The sequence below is a fragment of the Aedes aegypti genome, chromosome 1 (assembly GCF_002204515.2).
Source record: "Aedes aegypti strain LVP_AGWG chromosome 1, AaegL5.0 Primary Assembly, whole genome shotgun sequence".
NCBI classification, from domain to species: Eukaryota; Metazoa; Arthropoda; class Insecta; order Diptera; family Culicidae; genus Aedes; species Aedes aegypti.
Window position 1 is genome coordinate 88,420,394 of NC_035107.1, and position 23,116 is coordinate 88,443,509.

At 37.8% G+C, this 23,116-nt stretch overlaps 2 protein-coding genes across 2 annotated transcripts; one reads left to right on the top strand and one right to left on the bottom strand.

Moving 5' to 3' along the window:
• Positions 1-2,572: 2,572 nt before the first annotated feature.
• Positions 2,573-4,634, bottom strand: LOC5576585 (non-homologous end-joining factor 1). Its single transcript, XM_021841800.1, has 5 exons — positions 4,357-4,634; positions 3,534-3,728; positions 3,327-3,465; positions 2,990-3,263; positions 2,573-2,933 (listed from the first exon to the last, which is right to left on the bottom strand). The coding sequence occupies exons 1-5, from the start codon at positions 4,534-4,536 to the stop codon at positions 2,759-2,761; spliced, it is 963 nt and encodes a 320-aa protein (XP_021697492.1). The 5' UTR covers positions 4,537-4,634; the 3' UTR covers positions 2,573-2,758.
• A 7,454-nt stretch (positions 4,635-12,088) lies between these two features.
• LOC5578881 (galectin-3-binding protein A) lies at positions 12,089-22,129 on the top strand. The gene is made up of 6 exons (XM_021841807.1): positions 12,089-12,327; positions 12,428-12,667; positions 12,733-13,316; positions 20,455-20,873; positions 20,937-21,112; positions 21,464-22,129. The coding sequence occupies exons 2-6, from the start codon at positions 12,629-12,631 to the stop codon at positions 21,725-21,727; spliced, it is 1,482 nt and encodes a 493-aa protein (XP_021697499.1). The 5' UTR covers positions 12,089-12,327; positions 12,428-12,628; the 3' UTR covers positions 21,728-22,129.
• The last annotated feature ends 987 nt before the right edge of the window (positions 22,130-23,116 follow it).

Genomic DNA, 23,116 nt, shown 5'->3' on the forward strand with positions numbered 1-23,116 from the left:
TAAATATTCAAATTATATTCAAAATAGCACCCTATTTTGCTATTAATTGATTTTATTAGAAAAATACAAAATAACTTGAATGAGCAGAGAGCATTGATACACTTTTTACTAGAATATATTCTGTCGTTTTCATCATTTTAAAAAAACGTTTATGTTGCGGTTACGGCCATAATATTTATTCTACAAATCTCTATAATCATGTTTGGTAGTAAAATGTAAATTAAAAATAATAATTACGCAATGTTTCGATAGGAACATTAACTATGGATTATGTATATCCATTTAGGAGTAAAACTTAGAGAAATTGACCACCATTTTTGGTTTTGGATTTGTTATAAATGTTATATTACCTAAGATCCAAAAGAATAAGTTGTCGATATCCACTCCTAGCTACTCTAAAACTGATTATAATTTTTTGAAACTTATGCAATATTCGCAACAATCATTCTTGAGAAAGCGATGTTGAATAATATGTAAGTTATTGTTTAACTTACCGAATATTTTAGCAAACCACATGGGACAAGTGGTATTTTTCTTAAAATTACTTAAGTTTCAAATATGTCCGCTTATAAATTTTCCAAATGTACTCTACTACATCAGAACAACACAACGAAGAACTTAAGCAATCATCTAGTCCATCAAACATGAGTTTTGAATGTTGTATGTTTCTTTTTTGATAGGTGTACGAATATGGAATTGGGTCAATTATAGACACAATCTCAATACTTTTCCATTATTCCAAAGATTTAAGCAAGTGAATACAGTTTGTCATTGCCAAACAATAGATGACACCTATGACCTTCGCTATTGATAAAGTATATCGAAATCCATGCACCATTTAATAGTTTTATACCAACTTGATATGGAAACAGTGCCCCGTACGAAAATGAAATTGAGTCACTGTATCATTACGAAAAGATCTTGAACCGAACGGGAATCGAACCCAGAGGCCTTCAGCAGCGGACTTTAACAACTCGGCCTAAGAAGGCCCCATGATAGATTCATGGAATACTTAGCGATATTGCCAAAGATGCCGAGAACGGTGAAACTCGAAAGAAGGATCATCAGATGACCGGTTCATTCACCCTCTGAAATGTGGTGTGCAAAGCACATTTCGGGGGAGTAGGCTATTCGAGGAACTGACATTCGGGGAAAAATAGCACAACCGTGTCTAACGGCGCATCCATGTTATGCTATCAAAAAATCCTCGTTGAGTTCAGGACTTCAGATCAACAAGCTTAACCAGCAATAAATTAAAGGTTAATGAATGAGGCTCTTACGATTATCCCAAATAACCACTAGCGCGCTAATTCGCCTTTTCAGGCTTATAGGGCTAATATAGGGTATGTCAGCAGGGCCTTCCTTAGCCGAGTGACTTCCCTGGGCATCGTACTTGCCACACGATATACGAATGCGAAAATGGCTAATTTGACAAAGAAAGCTCTCAGTTAATAACTGTGGAAGTGCTCACAAAAACACTAAGCTGAGAAGCAGGCTCTGTCCCAGTGAGGACGTTAATGCCATGAAGAAGGGCATGTCAGTTGTATTATAGCACTATATTAGCACGCAGGGCGAATTTTAGTGCTATTTGGTTACTTGAGATGTTTCGCTAAGTTTCAATTCAACAAAAGTAACTCTTGAAAAAAAAAGGTTGGAAAATCTCTGAAGAAAATCATGGTATAGTGTTGCGAAAATATTCAAAATTATACTCCGTGGGAAATCCCTGGATGAATCTCTACAGGAAATTCTGGACGAATTTCTGACAGAATTTGTAGGAATTCTGTTGAGGAATTTCTGGAGGGATGCCTGGAAAAGAAGGAGAATTTATGAAGTTTTCTGGAGTGTTTGATTAAGAGTCTCTGGAGGTTTCTCTGGAGGCTCTAGAATTCTGCACCAGAATTTATCGCTAAGAGAAATGGGAACTAGTGATTTTAGAGACCATTTAGTTTAACATAGAGATTTTGAAGACCTGCAATCGCCCATGTAAAGAAATTCCATGATGGGAACAGTAAATTTTTTTTTCCTAAATATTTTGAGAAAAATTCCTGAATAATTTCTGGAGAATGTCCTGAATGAATTTCAAGCAAAAAATCTTAGAAATTTTTAAAGTCCATTGATGATTTCCTTGGGAAATGGTTGGACGAAATTCATAATGTTTGCTTGTTAGAGGAATTATCGGTGAGAATTTGTATTTCTACATTAATCCATAAAATTGATTTAGTTCTTGGTAAAATCTCTGTGGTGATTGTGGTAAAAGGAATCCCTAGAGGAAGCATGAAACCCATTTCGAGATGAACCTTTTAAGTAACCCTTGCAAAAATTGTTGCAAAAACTGATAGAGATTTCCGTTAATTATAAGATGCCCTGCCTATGTCAACTAAATCTTGATTTCCACGCCAGGAGCTCGAAAGACAGCTATTTCAGGACTCTGTGGGTTTCTATCTGATGTCTTCCAAGGTAAACTCAGGATTTTCCAAGATTTCGTAAGGCGAATCTTACAGTGGCTTCAATTAGGCAAGGGTCAGTGTATCAAGGAAGTGATATCTATCGCAAGAATCAAGGATTTTACAAATTTCACTGTTTCTCCAAAAAGTCTGCAGCCAATTTTATGTGATGTTAATCCAAAGTACCAGGAATAGGAAACACATTCTTAAAGAAAAAACACATAATTATAAATTTTGATCTAAAGAGGTAAATATATTAGTTACGCACAAAAGACAAAGATATAGACACTATAATTAATTACAATAAAAGTCTTCTAAAGTTTCGTTATTTTTCTAACTTTTACCATTCCGGATGCATTACTTAAATCACTTTGGTTGATGCTGGATTGACTTGTGCTGAGTACTTCTTCCTTATCGTCATCCTCATCGCATTGGCTAGCTTGGAGCCTCTTCAGGGACATCGAAGATGCCGATATAGATTTCGGTAACCTGATGAAGGAAAAATTTAAGTTGGTCTGGAAAGTGAGGTAATTTACTAAATCAACCTTTGTTTTGCAAATATTGCATCCAGTCCTTTGGCACGGCCTCCGGGACTTTTCCGTGTTGGGGTCAGTATGGTTTTACTGAGTTTTGGTGAGTTCTTCGTAGGACTTCCCGTTTCTACCGGATCTTTAGATTTGATTTTCAAATGTTTCATCAGATTTAGTCGGCGTTCTCGATTTTTGATTAGATCTCGTATCCGCAAACCTTCCGAGGACGTACTTAGTGGAAATGTTTCGGAAAATTTACGTTCGTCGAACTTATTGGTCGCTACTAGATCTAGAAGTTTGAGAAATTGATAATTTTTTACTAATTCTTTGGCCAAAGCAACTTCAAACACACTTCTTTTAAGAATTGCTCCCTCGAGTTTATATTGTTCAATTTCAATATCCTTTTTGAGGATGATATCCTTTAGGGCACAGTTCTCCTCATACAACATAAGAAGCGTTCGCCATGTGGGCAGTATAACGTTTTCTGCAAGCTGTAAGTTTAAAATAAGTAACTAAGATAAAACCCCTGAGACTTCCAGAAATAGGAATCGATACAAACCTCATCGCTGGTGGCCACCTTCAGCCGCAACGTAAATGTCACCGGAATGCTTTGCACGTAGTATTTCAAACGGAGAAACAGATCGCCACAAACAGAGTCCGGACATCCTTGGGTAATGCAGAAGTCGTCCGCTTTCCGAGCGAGAATGGTTTCGTTGACGATTTCCGCGGTGTACTGAATGATGGAATCGGATTTCTGGAACAATTGTAAGGCGTATTTTATAAAATCCTTAAAACAATAGAAACTTTAGAAATCTCATGACTGAAAAAGCGACTAAAAAGAGAATTCGGCTAGACGTTTCTCTAAGGGATAATCATATAAATTTTCTTTTTTGAATTACGATAAATATTACATGTGACTTTACAATGAGTATAATTTTACGTATTTTTTTCATGACTTTCTCCAAAATTTTCATCAGAATTTAGTTCAGATATCAGTCTAAATTTTTTTCCGATATTTCTTCAAAGATTTAGTGATTTTTTCTAAGCTTAATCCCAGGAATTCATCTAATGAACATTTTACGTATTTCTCATTACACCCGATTCTGTTTTTGCACGGATTTTTTTTACACGGCCGTGCAAAACAAGTTACCATACATTTTTTCCGCCAAAACCTTATTTTTGCATGAAACGTCGAAGAACAGTGTTACTTTTTTGCACGGTTTTTGAAATTTTGAACTGAAAACTTTTTTTGCACGGTACGCATCCCCCGTGTAAACAGAATCGGGTGTATTAAAAAAACTGTGATCCGCAAACTGCCGTTTGGGAAACAGTGCAGTCAAACAGCTGAGTGATTGGTTGGAGAGCCCTTTAAATTTGAGTACCTTTTCCCGTTCGATCAGGTTCTCAACAGATATCGTTTCGCACCAGAGCTGGCATAAATCGAACAGATTGCACTGCACTACAACTTTACTGCCACTTTCTTCCACTGCCGTTTGATTATCGGTCACCTGCCGCACCTCCACCACGTAGTATTTATCGTTTATTTTTATGAATTCCAACATTTTACGCGACGCGCACAAGAACACAATTATTGCACAAAATTTACAATCGGCGGAACGGCGCACTTTTTGTTTTGGGTTGTGTTTGAGTGACTGATCACGAATTTGGAACCAAAGCAAAATCTGATAAAAATTGACCACACCAGAAAGCTTTTCCCCACAGCTGAGGGAAAGCTCACTGTGGTGAATTTTATGTCTAGACTCTAGAGAGATTTGCAATTAGGGCGATTTAAACAATCAACTTCAATGGACAACACTAAGGAATGAATACTTTGGGCGGCATTAATTACGTAACGCTCTAGGGCTCTGCACGAAAATCTATCGTTCTCTTTCACTATACCTTGAAATGTATAAACAACAAGGCCAGTAAACGTCAAAATCCCATGCAAATTCAAAACAGTGCAGAGCCCCCTAGGGGGAGGGGGAGTAGGCTCAAGCGTTACGACTCATACAAAAAGCGTTATGGAGGGGGGGAGGGGGTCAAAAATTTCAAATTTTAGCGTTACGTAATAAATGGACGCTGCCTTGGTCAGTCTGAACCTGAGACGAGACTCGTGAACAGGAAAAATGGTAAGTAGTGTAGTAAGTAAGTAGGGTGACTTGTTGTATCTTCGGCAGTTTTGTTTTCAAGGGTAGATTTTTTTTGTTCACTATAAGACATAAATTTGCATCAATATTTTTAGCATATAAGTGCATTTTACTGCCGGATTTAAAAAGATTTGGTTCAACAAGACTAAACCCCCCCATGACTAAAAGAACATACTGGCCGAAAATATGTTCCTTTCTTCCTCTTGGCAATACGTCCTTACTGGGACAGAGCCTGCTTCTCAGCTTAGTGTTCTTATGACCACTTCCACCCTTCCACAGTTATTAACTGAGAGCTTTTTTTGCCAAAGTTGCCATTTTTGCATTCGTAAATCGTGTTAAGGAAGGCCCCATATAGAGTAACGTGTGAGTATTTGTTTTCCCACGTTGAAAATTTTCACAAGAATCTATTCGGCAACAAAACGAACAATAAAATAATTTAAAAAAGAGCTTGTCTTGATTTCTCCAGGATCCATAATAAATACTACAGATAAAACGCATACTTCGCCCTTTGACGGCCTGTGTAATAATATATGCCATCTGAATACAAATAATTTTGACTTCAATAGACCATTTCCGTCAGACCTTACCCCCTGTTTTTATATTTTTATTCAAAAGACGATTGTTTTTAATGATTTTTGACGATTTCAGATCTAATTTATATGCACTCCTGATTTTATTATACATTTTTGAAAACTAGAGAATTCACCACATTTTGAGTAGTGCGGCACAGTTGTTTCAACCCTGTGGGTAAACAAAGTGAAGATTTTTCCACAACTTTCAATCTCACCCCTGCGTTGAGTGTTTGTAGACACAACAAAATGTCAATGTCAAATCAAGCACACCACGACACGACAACATGGTCTGAGACTCACAACGGATAGCAATTACCGTTTTATATCTGCTGCTCATGGCCAATGGAGCATACATACTCCCCCGTTTTACCACTCCCGTCCCGCCCAACTGGTTAGAGTCCACGGCTACAAAGCACAGCCATGCTGAAGGTGTCTGGGTTCGATTCCCGGTCGATCCAGGATCTTTTCGTAATGGGAATTTCCTTGACTTCCCTGGGAAGAGCATAATCGTAATGGCCACACGATATACGAATGCGAAAATGGCAAGTTTGGAAAAGAAAGCTCTCTGTTAATAACTGTGGAAGTGCTCATAAGTGCACTAAACTGAGAGTCCCAGTGGGGACGTTAATGCAAATTATAAGAAGGAGAAGGTCTTCCCGAAAAATCCTCCACGACCACAACGAATATTCCCTTCATCTACGCGCCGGAAGACTGTGCCGTGCTCCACGATAGTTTTCGAAAAGGGTTCTGCTCCCCGGTGGCAAACTGGGGACGAAGATATAACCGTGCGACAGCATACTGTTTCGATTACGATTTCGGTACTCGATTCCAATGGAAGCTGCAGGAATCCAAACAGAATGATGAGCCAATCAAGGACCTCTTGCAATCTCGATCAGCGGCGATCTTCCGGATATCAGCGAAATTCTTTTCGCCACCCTCAGCCAACCGCGAAACCGGAAGAGAGCAGAACCATTTTCATATCCAAGTGGAGCACTACAGCAGCCACAGGCGATAGTAATGAAAATAATACCCACCGTTGTCGTGAAAGATTTCGTCGTGTTGGATCTCTTCATCATATTAGTAGAACAATTACGATGGAAAGTGCTCGGGGAGTAAAGGCAAATAAAAACGGGAAAATAATATTATTTGCGCGCACAGTTAACCTTAAAGTTCCGGTGGTAGAACCGAAGTTAAAAACATTGACGACCAGCAGCAGCACCAAGATGGTTTCCGGGATTGTTTTGTTGATTCCAGCCACGGTAGAAGTGGCGGATGAAAACATAAATAAAGGTATCTGTCATGATTGACCCCAATCAGCTGATCGAATATTCACCACAACGTGGAGACAAAAATCATAGGAGAAAAAGAGGTCTGATAAGAATCGGAGAGAAATAATTTGTAGGAGACCGTGGGGTGTAAAGTCGTGCCGCCAGTTTTTTACTGTTTTTCAATAGTTGGGGGCTTCAAAACATATGGGTTTCTTGGGAAAGTTTGTTCAATAAATTGACAGAAAGCATATAAGCAATTAAAAAATTTTCACGGAAATGGTCTATTTTGAAATCCCTGAGGAGAGGCCAAGAAGTTAATTTTCGGCAGGGAACCAGTATTGAACATGGTGTTACCGTGCTACATTCTCACAATTTACAATAATCATTTTTATGAAACGACCACATTGTTGATATTGCTGTTGATTTCACGTGATAAGCAACCGCCTGCTGTCAAATTTGCATTCATAAAATGAGCAATCAGCCGATCCGAAACGGCTCATGGGCCAGTGGGGTCGGATCTGGTGTAGAAAGAAAAACAAAGAAACGGCTCGTAAAAATGAACTATTACAAGGCGCACTATTCAAATATGAGTTGAGGTGATTCAGAACTAAGAAGAAATAGTATCAATCGTGTACATCGTAACCAAGCGTCCTGAAGTGAAAAATTTTTGATAACAAACTAACATCTTTTTTTTTTGTGAAGTTAGTGGTCAAATTGTATTCGTTTGTTCCAAATATGTCTTGCCTAGAATTAAATTTGTGAGTAGTTTGAAAAAATGATCTGGATCAGTTCGTGATACACTGGTAGCAAATATCCTTCTATTTTGAAATTACTATTTGAATTTTTAAATTAAATTTCGTATATTGTTTGATTCTGTGGTACTTCTTGACTTGACAGCTTGAATAATAATAATAAACTCTTTTAAAAGCACGGCCTGCTCAGTGTAATGCTCAACTACCACATCTCCTTTTCTTCGACAGAAGATGTGCTTTTACTCTAAATGGACTAGATGATATTTTGGCGTGTTAAAGACATTAAGAACTCCATCAGTTCTGATCTTTCTAATGCTATTCTGATGCCTGGGGTACGTTTTTCTGAAACCATTGAAAAACACTTGGTCCAGTCTATCTGAGCAGCGACCATATAGGATCGCTCTTTTGCTCTAAGTAGACAACTTTTATTTCACAATTAAATTCACAATTCTAGTCTGGTCTGGTGGTCTGGCGCCATTTAACGTTTCTATCGGAAATTGGCCTCAAATTTGTTTTTGACTATTTATATTGGTTGGATTCACTAAGAGCGCTTCCTGTTGAAGCGAGCATTTGGTTTTGCTAGACACAATGGATCGTATGACACGACAGCTGAAAACTGTCTTTAGAACTGCTCCCTTCAAAAGCGATCTTTTAGGCACATTTTTTTTATGTTAATTACACTTGCCTTCCCAGCTGAATTAATCAGCCACTGATGATCTGTCTTTTCAGATCAGTATTCAGGATTTAATTATTTTAATAATATGGCCTTTCCCTCAGATCTGCATTTTCGATTGGATTATAATTCACTTGTCGCTTTCCCATTATGAAAAACAGTTTTGCTTTACCGGCCATTTTCCTTGCCTTCTCCGACTGATTTTTCAACCGTCGTTAAGGCGTCTCCCTCTCATGAGGCGAAACATACTTATTGCCTTCTCTGGTCGGATTTTCATCCACCATTTCGGCGTCTCCCTTATTTAAGGCGAGACATTCTTGCCTTCTCCGGTTTTTTTCACCGTTAAGGCGTCTCCCTACCATTAGGCGAGACATTTCTCTTGCCCTCTCCGGTCGGATTTTCATCCGCCGTTAAGGCGTCTCCCTATTTTTAGGCGAGACTTTTCGTTTTCCCTCATACCTGATCCGATCAGATGCTATCCGTCGGAAATGCAGGTATACCTTATAGTTACCCTTAATCGATGAGTCCAGAAACAACTTGAGGTCCGTTCCGTTCCTATATAGATTCCGGCTGTGGGTTCTTACTCGTCGCCAATGTGGTACTTCTTGACTTGACAGCTTGAATAATAATAATAAACTCTTTTAAAAGCACGGCCTGCTCAGTGTAATGCTCAACTACCACAGATTCTAAAAAAAAAATGATTGTAGTGTATTTTTTTCTGTTTATTTTCAGGTTGGTATCATAATTTCATGATGACCCTCCTTTATCCTTCAGCTAGGCATGCTGTTCCGCTCAAGAAAAGTAAAAATCTCTGCGAACAAAAAATGGTCAAGAAATTTTCTACAGTGCGCTCCATTTGAATTGACATTTCTTTTCAACTGCGTACTGCGATCAAAGAAAAATGCTTTTCTTGAACATTTCTTGCAAGAAACACATCGAGATAGGCGTAAATTTTTCTGTTGAAGTGCAGATTTCCCATTATGATGATATTGGCATTAAAATTCAAGCATTTGGACCTGTTATGGTTTATGTTCGTTGGAGCTTTTAGATTATATTTTCACATTTTAACGTTATGGAAAAGATGAAGAGGTTTTGTGCCTCTTTGAGAGAGATTTCTATAGGAATCACTCAAAGGGAATAATCAAATAATAAATAAACTAACATCTTATCATCTTCATTCAATGAAGGCAACATCGATGAAGAGAAATCGATTATGATACTTATGCCCTTGTTTCAGCGACGCTTAATATTTATACGAAAAAAAAATGTTTGTCTTGAAATCTGTTGACAGAAAGAGAGCATTGCTCAATTTCCTCTTCATTATCAACGAACTTAAGGTAGCACACGATAAACTCATTGTTCACACCATGAACAAACTATGTTGAAAAAGAAAATTTCTGTTTTATATCATATCGGTCATTCGGTGATCTATCGGATCATATGCTTGCTAACAACAGGAATGTTGATAAACTTTCAGTTCATCTCTAGCCATTGGTAATCGAGTGTGTAGCTCCTTGTTTCTAAGCAAATGAATGGACCAAGATGAAATCTATCACCACTGGGAGAGAGAGGAGTATCTTCTCTTTATCGTAGCATTGTTGAATAACGTGTAAATCCATTTGTTTGCTCGGTAACAACAAGCTATACACTCGGTTACCAATGGCTTTTAGGGCGAGATCACAAATGATGCGAGAATTATTATTTTGAAAAATTTTATTCATCACTAAATCACTAAGATTGTAAGGCAGGAACACGGGACACTGACACTGGGTGGATGACGTGCAATCCAAGCTACACGACGTCTTCCTTGATGTATTCGTTCTTTTGCCGTAGTTCGGTAGTTCCAATTCATAATTGCGATATCGAGCTCGGTCGGCACGGTTGACTATTATTCCGTACCGATCAAGGATGGAAATCTAGTGATCATGACAAAATTCATGATGCAACGTTCGTGGGTCAAAGTTTTATTATTTTGAGGATTTTTTCGTTTTTCCTTTGTGATTTGCCTTTGTACATGCTATTCATGATTCTGAAATAATTTGCACATGGTCTGCACGAAAAATAGTAGCGCGAATGCGGCATGATTCGAATTGATCGCAATTTGTAACATTATCCGACAACTCTTTGTCCCACGACAAACGATGCATCGGATGCTTCATAAATCGGTTGAACGCACGTGTAGTGAAGTGATCAAATCATGCTGCTGTGAGAGCGACGGCCCTCTTAGACCGTTCAAATACCTTGTTGTTTGTCACTAGAGACGATAAATATACACGCATCAGAATTCATATTTGATAGGTTTTATTAACACCCAATAAAGACTATATGAAGGTCCAACGAGGTTTAAATAATAAACATATGGAAGCCGTTCGAATTTCAAATATAACTTATTGAATATCGTTTACCCATTCGGTAATAGGGTCCAAAAATGTTTAATGAAATCTTGTTTTTATTTAATAACACAAAAGAGCATGTTACTGCAACTACTTTAGCAATTTTCCCGCTCAAATAACGGCTATATCAAATTTGAACGTTAAATTAACAATTGAGTCCATAAATGAACCTTGACACTTTTGATCATGTTTGACGTTCGCGTAGTCGACAAAAACACCACAGGGGTTTTAGTTTTAACAATGGGGTTGTTCCTATCTGACATTTCGAAAGGGACATGGTAAACAAAATACACCCAAAATTTGAGTTTTAGCCAAGAGGTGTGACCAAATCTAAAAATAAACATAAAAAACGTTTTTTGGATATAAACAAACGAAAAATATTAAAATTTGAGTAAACATGTGTTTTTAGCCTAAACTTAAGCGTTTGGCACTAAAATTGGTACAGGGCTTTAGGACCCTATACCCGGATGATGAAAGATTTAAAGACTGGAGAAGTACTTGATCCCTTTCAAAGCATGTCAAAGAAGAAAACATTTACGTGGATTGTAATACGTTTTGTTAAATAAATAATTTAAAAATGTACTACTCGAGCGTATTTGTATTTTTGAGATTTTATTGCAAACAATCATGTAGCCATTGAAAAAATATTTCAGTTTTATTAAAGAATCAGTTATTATCTATATTGATTTCGGATGAAATGTATATGATTCTGTCTATAACACCAACTTCCATTGGATTCCATATCCATCGTCTTTATACTTAAAAGGTATGTGATTTTCATAATGAACTCTATCTATACGATTTCTAAATAAGAGCTATATGAAGAGCATTATGGAAAAAAGCTATATGTTTTTGGTAATGACTTGAACATGATTACTTCTCAGAGTGTAGTTTTCGATTTGGTCATTTTCAAAAGTAGGGCTTGTTTCGCATAGCTTTTGGCAGCACTGCGAAAGCTCACCGCCACTCATGAGTGCTCTTTTCTGTGGGTAGTGGGTGGACAAGAAACGGTATTGTAATCACTAAATTAAAAATGTTCAATGAAAATTTAGATGAATTCCGATAGTAAATCCCGATACACTATCTGGTACCAACTTGCTTCCGAATCTTTTTCCACTCAAATAATAATTCAGCGGAAATGTTGAGCCAGGGACGATAAATAGATTCTCGAAATTAGTTTCAAAATTACGGTTTTTAATTCCAACTCAAGAAGGCACGCACTGCTGGATGTTTTGCTCCATCCCATGTGGCTCTTCTCCTTACTTCTTTCCCCGCGTCCACCATCGATACTGTTTTGCGTCGTCACTTTTTCACCCTCTCCTTCGTTGTTTACAACTGCGCGTTTGGTCGTCAAAATCGTTCGTGTGTTTTTATCCATCTTCTTCCGATTTCATAGCTGTCAAAACCTTCCATCCAAAATCAAAATTAGTATTTAGTATTTAGTATTTATTTCATTCAAACTTAACGTAAGCCTGTCGGTTATACCATTTTTCAGGTCAAGGAAACAACAATTGATATTGCAACTTTTAGAAGATAACAATTACCTAGGTATTAAAAGTTAAAAAAAAATTTGACTGTCATGTAAAATAGGGCTAGTTTAAAATTTAAAAAAGTAGGATTTTTCGCATCTCTTGTTTTGGATTTTCAGGATTTTGTAGCAAGATTCGTGACTGGCTGGTGTTGAGAAGTGGTCTATAAGTGATTTGGGTTCAGAATAGATTAAATTTTATGTTGTGGAGTAAAGATTGAAGTTCGGAAAATATGTAGAGGGATTGAAGTTTTGTGTACGTGCGTTTCATCATAAACTGTGTTTATAAACGTTTCTGCTGTGAATTGAATCAGATTTACAATGGAAGATCAATTAAGTCAAGATTCCAGTGATGTTGAGGTAAGTTGCAGATTGGTACCCTAGAGAACCAGGAATCCGGGACATTTCATTCTTCCACCTTTCAGATGAACAACTCCAAGGGGGTCCTGCTGAAGATCGCCAATCTGTACGCGGAACAGTTGATGTCGGATGTCTGTCTGGTGGTGGGAGCGAACCGTTATCCGGCCCATCGGGTGATTCTCTGTGCCAGCAGCGATGTGTTCCAGGTCATGCTCATGAATCCGGAGTGGAACGAATGTCGGGAGAGTGTGATTGAGCTCAAGGAGGATCCCATGTGTTCGATGGTTTTCCCTCAGTTTCTGAAGTACCTGTACGTGGGACAGATCAAAGTTTCGATCCAGACGGTGATGCCAATGCTGGAGCTGGCCGATAAGTACAACATCAAGGACCTGGTGGAGCTTTGCGTGGACTACATGATGAAGCATATCGCCAAAGCGGCCACCCAGGGCTATATGGTTTCCTGGTTTCAGTATACCATTTCGTTGGGAAGTGGACATGTGGAGCTGACACAGGCGTTGAAACGGTTTCTCAAGTGGAACCTGGACATCGTGTCGGAGTCGAATGATTTCAACGAACTTTGCGGGATGATTTTGGTGACGCTGCTGCAGCAGAACGATCTGGTCGTCCAAAGCGAGTACACTCTGTTTGGGTAAGATTGTAAAGACTTTTACAATTCTAGGGCTGGTATCAGGTCTCCTTTTAGAGACTTGGTATTCGAATACAATTCTCTGGAAAGTCTCTATTTTTAATGTAAGGTGTTAGAAGTCCTTTTTTCAACCAAAGTGTTACCTGAAGCCACTATTTTCCTCATTCTGCTTACAGTGATTCCTGATGTATAATTCTAGTGGCTTCAGAAAAACCTTCAGAGATCCTCACGCGACTATTCTCTAGGAATTTGTTATGAGATTCCTCGAGGAAATGGTTCAGGAATTTGTCTAGTGATTTCTCCAGAGATTGCTTCTGGATTGTTTTCAGTAGCCCACTAGAAATTACTCCAGAGATTTTAAAAAGAAAAAAAATATAAAATCATTTACAATATGCTCCAGGAAAGCCAACGCAATCAGATCCAGTAATTTTAACAGGAATTATTGTAAAAATTTAACTAGAATTTCCTCAGATATTTTTCCATCTTTTCTTCCACCGATTTCTCCGCAGATTTTCCAAAGATTTCTACATTTTTTACAAAGATAAAAAAACCCTTAGGGGTCATGCATAAATTACCTCACGCCCAGCCCCCCCTCTCTTGGGAGCCAAGCGTGGCACGCCTTACAAAACTTTCGGAGGACATTGCGTGACATAATTTGTGTACCATTCCTAGTGTTTTTAAAGAAATTCGTTTATGAACTCTTCTAGGATACCGTACGTCGAATTTTTCAGTTCTCCCAGTAATTTTCATATAGATTCCTTCACGAACTCATCAATGGCTTATCTCAGGAATTCCTCCGAAATTCCTCCAGGGATTATTCCATTAAATCTATTAATATCTCTTAAGAGGAAAATAACCATCATCGTTTTACAAATTTTCAAAACCAGTTTTTTTGCTCAAAATTGAAGCCATGTTCATGAAAATCTATCATTGCATTGTCCTTGCTATCTGTAATAAGATAATAGATTTTCATGATAATTGCTTTGAATTTGAACGAAAAAAAAAATGGTTTTTAAGTTTTGATGATTGCTGCCGATTGGATGATGGATTCTTGAGCCTTAAGGTTATTATAGAACGAAGCCACACCTCGAATTTTCAAGAGCACAAGACTTGAGAACCAAACAGCGCTCCGCGTTGAAAATTTATCCCATTGGTCAGCACCAGCAAGCAAGCAATTTGATTGATTTTCAACAATTCTGGATAAGTTTTTTGAATATTTCCTTGGTAAATGTCTCGAAGGTTTTAAAGAATATGCCGATTCTATAACATTCTCCAGAAAACCATTCCCCCGAAAACCATTCCCCAGAATTCCGTTCCCCAGAACGAACCATTCCCCAGAAAGCTATATGAATATCCATTTAATTTTTTTTTACCCTTCTTCCAACCATAAGAAGGGTATAAAGATCGCTTGAAAAACTGCTTGAAAAATACTCAACTTTTTACATTTTGATCAATTTCTGAGCTATTTTTAATCCGATTTGAGCTCTTTTTTCATCGATTCAAAGCTCTGACATCATTCACAATCATATTGCAATCGAGTTATAAATTACAAAAATAAATTATTTTTTTTTCAAAAATCTCTAAAATTCAGGGTATAAAGATCGCTTGAAAAACTGACTTTTAATATAAACCTGCACATAAATCATAAAAAATCGCCGGCAAAATCATTTTGAGACATCAATTTTTCATTTTTCGATATTATTTTACAGGATGGCAACATGTAAACTATGATACAAAGCGTATGAAAAGTAATATAGTTTGATATCCGCCTTTTGACGTGCAGTTTCCAGGACTTTTTTTTAGTTACCGTAATCCGGGGTAACATTGATCAGCGGGGTAACATTGATCGGGATGACTCATCTTTTTTTTTTTTTTTTTTTTCTATCTTTATTAACGAGATTTTTAGCCCTGGGCTAGTTCATCTCGGGACCAACGGCATTACTTCCCTTCCGAAGGAAGTCGTCACTGAATTTTTTTGTGACTATCTCGGGGATGGGATTCGATCCCAGGTCCTCGGCGTGAGAGGCGTGACTCATCTTGTTAAACGTTCAAATAAAGATTTATTGATGAAACATTTTCGAACCATGAATGGTGCCTCTCTTTCGTATATTCATAAGCTAATGATAATTAAGGTTTTTGCCAAAATTGCGTTTAGCTCATGCGCAAATTTGTCAACTTTTTGAAACAATGATTTCTATCATTTTCACTGACACTACCGAAAATTCATGTCTCACATGAGTTCTGCAGACGATGTGATCAAGGAAAATGCGGGTGTTACTAAAAATGGCATCGCCAAAAACGATTCCGTTGTCAAATCTTTCATAAGTTTATTCAATTAGGCAACAATAACTAATTACTATTACGAATGTAGAATTTCCTGAGGAAATTGCCTACTTTTAGGCGTATTCCGCGGTTCAAGGTGTTTTTAATTTTGAAATAACTCAAAAAGTAAATGACTTGTAAGAGTTTGGTCTTCATATTCGGCTTCAGGGGCCCTGATTTTAGTAAGTAACGACATTTCCAATATTAGCGAACGTTGTTTACTTGGGTGATCAATGTTACCCCATATCAGCTGAATCAAAAAATTACTTAAAACATTTATTTAAACATGTTGAAATCTTTCGAAAAACAAAATAAAGTACATAGTTAGGAGTGGTGGGTGCCAGTACTTGTTTTAAAAATATGAAACTTGTAACATTTGTATTGTGAAATGAAAAATTTAAGAAAAACTAAAAAAATGATCAATGTTACCCCGGATTACGGTATACTGGTACAAGGTTCCAAATGAATGATGAATAATAATTCTCTCAAACCTGTATGGAAATGTAAGAAGGGTTCAGTCTCATCATTGGTGGATTAAGTCAGGTTTTTAATTTAAACCTGCACAGAATTTTAATTTAAATCTGGACATAAATCTTAAAAACAAACTCGCTGGCAAAATCATTTTAGGACATCAATTTTTCATGTTGCGATATTATTTTACAGGATGGCAACATCGGTTTATAGACCCTCATAAACTATGATAAAAAGCGTATGAAAAGTAATAAAGTTTGATATCCGCCTCTTGACGTGCAGTTTCCAGGACTTTCTCGCAAACCATTAAACTATTAGGGCAGATAGAATATAGTCACAACCAGAGGCGACTCGTAACCTCACTTTTTACCTGTTCCACGAATCTAAAAATGAATAATTCGGCAAATTTAGTTTATGAAACACAAAGTAAATGGTTGTAATCTTCCTTTCTAACAAAGCTCTATTTGTTAGATGCTAATTTGTTGCTGAAAATCCAGAATTTGTAATCGTGGAACAGGTAGATTTGAGGTTAAGGAATCGCCACTGGTCACAACATTCTAAAGTTTAGTTCTACTGGTACAAGGTTCCAAATGAATGATGAATAATAATTATCTCAAACCTGAATTGAAATGTAAGAAGGGTTCAGTCTCACCATCAGTGGATTAAGTCAGGTTTTTAATTTATGCTTTGAGTGAGTCACTTAAGTGACAGGCTAAGGTCTGATGTGACAAAACAAATATGTAGGTAGGGGGGTTAGGGGCATTCTCTGGGAATATGCATATTTCAGCAAAATTTTAAAAACTGTATGAAATTTGTATTGTATATGAACTTTTTGACGGTATAAAAGTTTATGCTTTGCTTCATTTGTCCTCTGAAATTCTACTACTATATTTTTTTCTTAGCTACAAATTAGTTTATAAGAAGCGGTGGAAGAATTTAATTTTAGAGCAAAGTAACTAACCTAGATAAGTTTCTTCTTGCTAATGTGATAGGGGGGAAGCACTTTTACATATCAGTACGTTTTGACACCCATTAATAATTAAGTTTTCACTAAATTCCACAAAAGTGTTCATTTTACCCGTATACCTTTTTATCAGTCGTGTTTTGGACCCAATTTTCTATCTAGTTTTTCTAACATTTGATAAGATTTTTTCTAATCATGAATGGATCCATCACGTTATACTAATTACGAACTTGGAAACCAGCCGAAAGTAACTGAAACATATTGCCATTCTATGTAAAATAAGCATTTGCTTAATGTGTCCATCATGCCCCAGAATCCCCCTAGACATGATTATTTTGCATATTATAATATTACATTCTTCTTTCAGTACATTCCCATAAAATTCTTCTTCTTTCTGGCGTTACGTCCCAACTGGGACAAAGCCTGCTTCTCAGCTTAGTGTTCTTATGACACTTCCACAGTTATTAACTGAGAGCTTTCTTTGCCGATTGACCATTTTTGCATGTGTATATCGTGTGGCAGGTACGAAGATACTCTATGCCCTGGGAATCGAGAAAATTTCCTTTACGAAAAGATCCTCGACCAGCGGGATTCGAACCCACGACCCTCAGCATGGTCATGCTGAATAGCTGCGCGTTTACCGCTACGGCTATCTGGGCCCCATAAAATATACAAACTATATGTTTATTTTTGCCTTTATAGTGATGCACCCTTCGTTCAGCCTTATCTTATTAATGATATAGGCAAAATATATCGATGGAGAGCCCATATAGTGTAAGGTCATTTAGCATAAAATGATTTGGTATAATGCCATTTGGCATAATTATATGAAACACTGAGTGACCATTTGGCATAACGATCACTAGGCATCCAGCCATACTTATGTTCCTTCTTTTCAAAAAGGATGTTTTTCATGTTATGCCAAATGGTCATTGGCCAAATGATCATCATGTTAAATGGTCCTTGATCATTTAATCAATCATGCCAAATGCCTTCTTGCCATTTGGTACCCTTACGGAACATTTTGTCTATATCGTCAACAGGATAAGACAAAAAGAAGGGTGCATCACTATTTTGTATAAAATTGAACAAATCATTTGTATTTTTGTTTTAGACTTGACGTAAAAAAGGGTGTATCATTTTAATGTGCACAATAGTACGTTTTTATTTTGCCTAATTTACGTAATAGTTATATCGGAAACGTATAATATCAAACTACGAACGTCTTTATTCCATTCGGGGTAGCCCCATAAGGTAAGTTATGATGCACCTTCTTAAAACATTGATGAAAAACTGGATACATCACTATATTTGATAAAAATTTGACATTCATGTGAAATTATACATTTGGAAACTACTATACCGAAAGAAGCAGAATAGTGATGAGTTCCATATTATCTTAAATAAATATATGATATTCTGTATCCCCTAGACTGATCTATCAGTCTTCATAAGTGCCAATAAAAGTGAAACTACTGTGATAGTTCATTTGCAAATGAAATTTGAATTATGCGATGCGTAAAGTGTTCATAATTAGCAGCACGAATGTTAATCTTCTTATGTACTTGTAAACAACTTTGTATGAAATTTCATTTTCAAATATTTTTAACTAAATTATTTCAAAACTTTAGAGTAGGTATATAATGGTAGGTAATATATAGGAGAATGGTCCATTCTGGGCATTGGTTTTCTGGGGAATGGTTCATTCTGGGCAGTGAAATTCTGGGGAATAGTACATTCTGGGGAATGAGATTCTGAGGAATGGAATTCTGGGGAACGAGTTTCGGGGGAATGGTTTTCTGGGGAATGTTATAGAATCAAATATGCCAGGTTGAAATCCCCAAAAAATATCTCAAACTATAATTATAGGTTGAATTAATGGAAATGTGTTAAACAAAAACCTTGGAAATCCTAGTGGCACTAAATTCTAAATTCATTCTGGCACTTTAGAACGTCCATGTTGAAACTTGTTCTCACAAGAAATCCGCCTCGACCGAGTTGGCAGAACGCGCCCATACCCCTTTCTGAACCGAAGGACAGGGTTGCATTTTTCATAACAAATATCTAAAAAATTTCTGCTCGTCGATATTGAATTTGATCAAAATTAAACAGATGCTCACTTAAGGATTTCTGAAGGGATTTTTTTTTGTTGAAACCTACCGTACCCTCTCGGTCATTTCGAACTGTTGAAATGAGAGTGAAAATAACAAGATAACACAGCGTAACAAAAATGACATTTTTGCCTGTCTCAAGAACCAAATTATGTGTCTCTAGTAGTTTTGTGGTTGCTGAATCTGATGCCGTTCTCAGAAATGTTCCAGCACGTCACAATTTTTAGGTACAGGTCGCCAAACTTGTATAAAACACTGTTTTCATTGATGTTTGCATGCAGTTAAAGTATGATATATCAAACTTTTTTGTTATCTAATCCACCAAACATACAAAAAAGACTTTAACTTTCATTTCAGATATAATTTGGTTGAAAATGCACGATAAAATTTAGATTATATCGATTTTTTCGACATACTTGCATTCTCCATACAAAATTCTTTGTTTCTCTTATATGGCAATATACAATACTTTTCTAAATCGTTAAAAAATAACTTTTGAGCATTGGAGGTATTATGAACTTTGTTGATAAGTATTGTTTAACAGAGGAAGTTAGAATTCTGTGGCACATTAAGCAAATAAAGGGCCATACAAGCTGACAAACTTGCATGCAAGTTGGCAAAAATGTCAAATTTAGCATTTTCAACAGCCAATATCTCAAAACCTAGATGTGCTATGATATTTTTGAAAACGGCAATGGATTCAGCAACCTTAATTAAGTCAATAGCGGTATTTTGGTGCTTGAGGCAAAAACGTGTTCCGCAGTGTAACGTATACCTACTATTATATTATATACCGTAAAACAGGGTAACTTTGATAGTTTAACGCTATATGGAAATACAAAATTGGTCCCAGTTTGTACAAATGGTTTTCGTTAAAAGATTTGAGATCGAATTCATGTTCTACTATAACTAGGCTGTCAAGGATAAGTGACGAACTTATTATGACTTGATCAAATAGTGATCGTAGAACAGATTGTTTGTGAGCGTTTAAAAAATGCTAAAATCTTAGAAATTTTTAATATTTGCATATAAATCCTCAAATGTACTTGATTCCAACGAAAATAGCTTTGACATGAAGTGCCACACTAATACTCTTTATTTTTGCATTCGTTTTTCTTAACTGATTAACAGATATTTTGTCATTTCGTTTAGTATGTTATGCGTATAGTGTGAGAGTTTCCCGCATTATCAAAGTTACCCCGTTTTACGGTAGCTATTATATGAACTTTTTTTGTTGCACAGACAGAAGGCTAATCAAACTCTCCCCCAACAGGTATCTCGAAAAGTGGCTCCTGTACAAAAAGGACCAACTGGACAAGGACCCGGAAATGTCGGAGGAGGAACGACAGTTCGAACTGGTCAGCACGATCGAGGCCGTTTTTGTGCATGTGCGCTTCGCTATGATGTCCCCTGCGGAACTGGCCAACGTTTTGGTTTGCTCCATTTTCCCCTTTCACAAAGAATTCTTCATAGAACGGGTGGCCATCGGAATGTGTTACCACGCGGGACAAGACGATCGAATACGAGAGATTCGATCGCAGGAAAATGGTGCCCTCCAGTTTACACCACGACTGTACACGAACGATCGGTGGAGTCTGAATATGACGGTCGAAGAGTTTGATAAAATCGAAAACTACAAGAACTTTGTGTGGTGTTTCTTCTCGCAGAAGTATCTATCCGAAAGATACGAAGGTATGGTTCTTCTATGTTCTCTAATTGATTGCAATCTAATCGATGTTTGCTTCTGTTTTGCAGACCAAAGTGTCGCGTGGGAAATAGAGCTGTTCCCGCGGGGAGTGAAATATAATCGCGCCATGCTGATAGGAGTGTACAACATGCTAGTCAATACGGAGATTCCGGAGTCGATTATTCGGACCGTCCGGTTGAAGGTTCTGTGCCAGGAACGTTTGCAAAGGGACCACCGGTTTAGGGTAAGTTGTGCGGCGAAACTTAGAGCTAAGCATATTACAGGTGGTAGCATTTACTCCTAAAATCCACTGGAGAAATCTTCTAATATTACAGGAACAGTGCTTAGAGTAGTTTATGAAGGAATATGCAGGAATTGCTGGACTATCCTTTAGGAATTCCTTTTAAAATTTTGTAGAAACAGTTTATTGAACAATATTTAAAGTAATTCTTGAAAGATTCTTTAAAGTTTTTCTGTGGGACTTCTAATAGGAATTCTTGGATCTGTTCTACAAATTTCGTGTCGAGTTTTGCCAGAAACTATTTAAAAAATATTCACGTTTGCACGTTTCTTTGATAATTATCTCGCTTTGCAGATCGGCGTCCTGATCAGCGGCGTCCAGAATCGCATCACCCACATTCGAACGTGCCACGTGCGGACGGCGTACTTCTCCAACGACTTCCGGGTGCTCAACATCGACAACCTGATACCGTATGACGAGCTGCAGCTGAGCGCGGTCAATCTCAGTCCGCACCTAATCGGCGAGAAGCGCGACACCATCCGGCTGCAGGTCATCATCGCTCCGCTTGGAGAATACGCCAGCACCGACATGCCAACGTTCGAGTTCAAAGACTTATAACGATAAGAAGATGGTACGGAACAGTCGAACCACACCTTCTTTGCGGTTGAGCAAAGTAGGGAAGAAAGGAAGCACGTTGTTTTTCGCTGGCGATGAGTTCTGAGGCAGGGAACAGATCAGCCATCACGTGGTTGACGTCGACGGCAGAGTGGTCGTTTTACTTGAACCAGTAGCAAAAGGTATCATTTTCGTTGATCGGGTTTTTAGTTTATCTAGCCGTTAGGAGGAGCGGGATGTCGGTTTTCAGCATATGTATTAGTAAATCTATTCAGCTGGAAATTAGTTATACAGAACACTGCATATAATAGATTACCAAAATAATATATGACGCAGGTTTACAACCATCATTGATTCATGTGCTATTATCTTTCACACCAGTAAATAATTAACTATTCGAATAATGTTGTGTCGTCGAGCTTAATTTTTTTGCATCCGAAATGCCCACTTGGTGGCCCCCAATTGCTGGATGTTTATCGGCGCGTACTCGATGGGAGTCGGGTATTCGTACTAACCATACTGAGTAATTTCCAGCGGGACCAGTTCAAATGCGCATCAAAGAGCATTATTTTTCGAAACAGGTGTCAGGTATCAGACGGCCGGCTGGACGGGAGATTTATGCTATCGCCATTTTTGAGCCTATTTCATCAATAAAAAGAGACAGAGTGCGAGGAGATGGGACAGTTGTGTCGGTCCAAAAAACACGTAAGTTCTATCTAAGCTCAACGCATCCCGAAGATGACTGTGAGGTGATCGAGAGGTGGGAGCAGTACTTTGACGAACACCTGAATGGCGCAGAAATCACATGCAATGAAGGTCGAGACAACGGAGGAAATGCCTTCGTAAGTACTGCGGACGATGGAAACCAACCAGTCCCCACTTTGAGGGAGGTTAAGGATGCCATTCACCAGCTCAAGAAGAATAAAGCTGCTGCTAAGGATGGTATCGGAGCTGAACTCATCAAGATGGGCCCGGAGAGGCTTGTCATTTGTCTGCACCGGATGATAGGCACAATCTGGAAAACAGAACAGCTACCGGAGGAGTAGAAGGAAGGGGTAATATGCCTCATCTACAAGAAGGGCGACAAGCTAGATTGTGAGTCTAACAAATCTTCGAGCTGTTCCAAATCTTCCAGAGTATTCCGAACACATTCCCCACTAGCGCTGGTAAAAACACCAAGGGATTCTCCCAGAAACTATTAGAGTCAGGACGCATCGAGGATAACGAGATGATGGCTTCTGATTATTACCCCAAAGGACGGATGCAGCATTGAAAGAAAAAGTCAGGTCGTACATGAGGTTGGCAAGATTGTGCATGCACGAGAACTACTTTCAATTTCGAGGAAATTTCTACAAGCCTACAAGCAAACGAAAGAAGCCCCCATGGGAAACC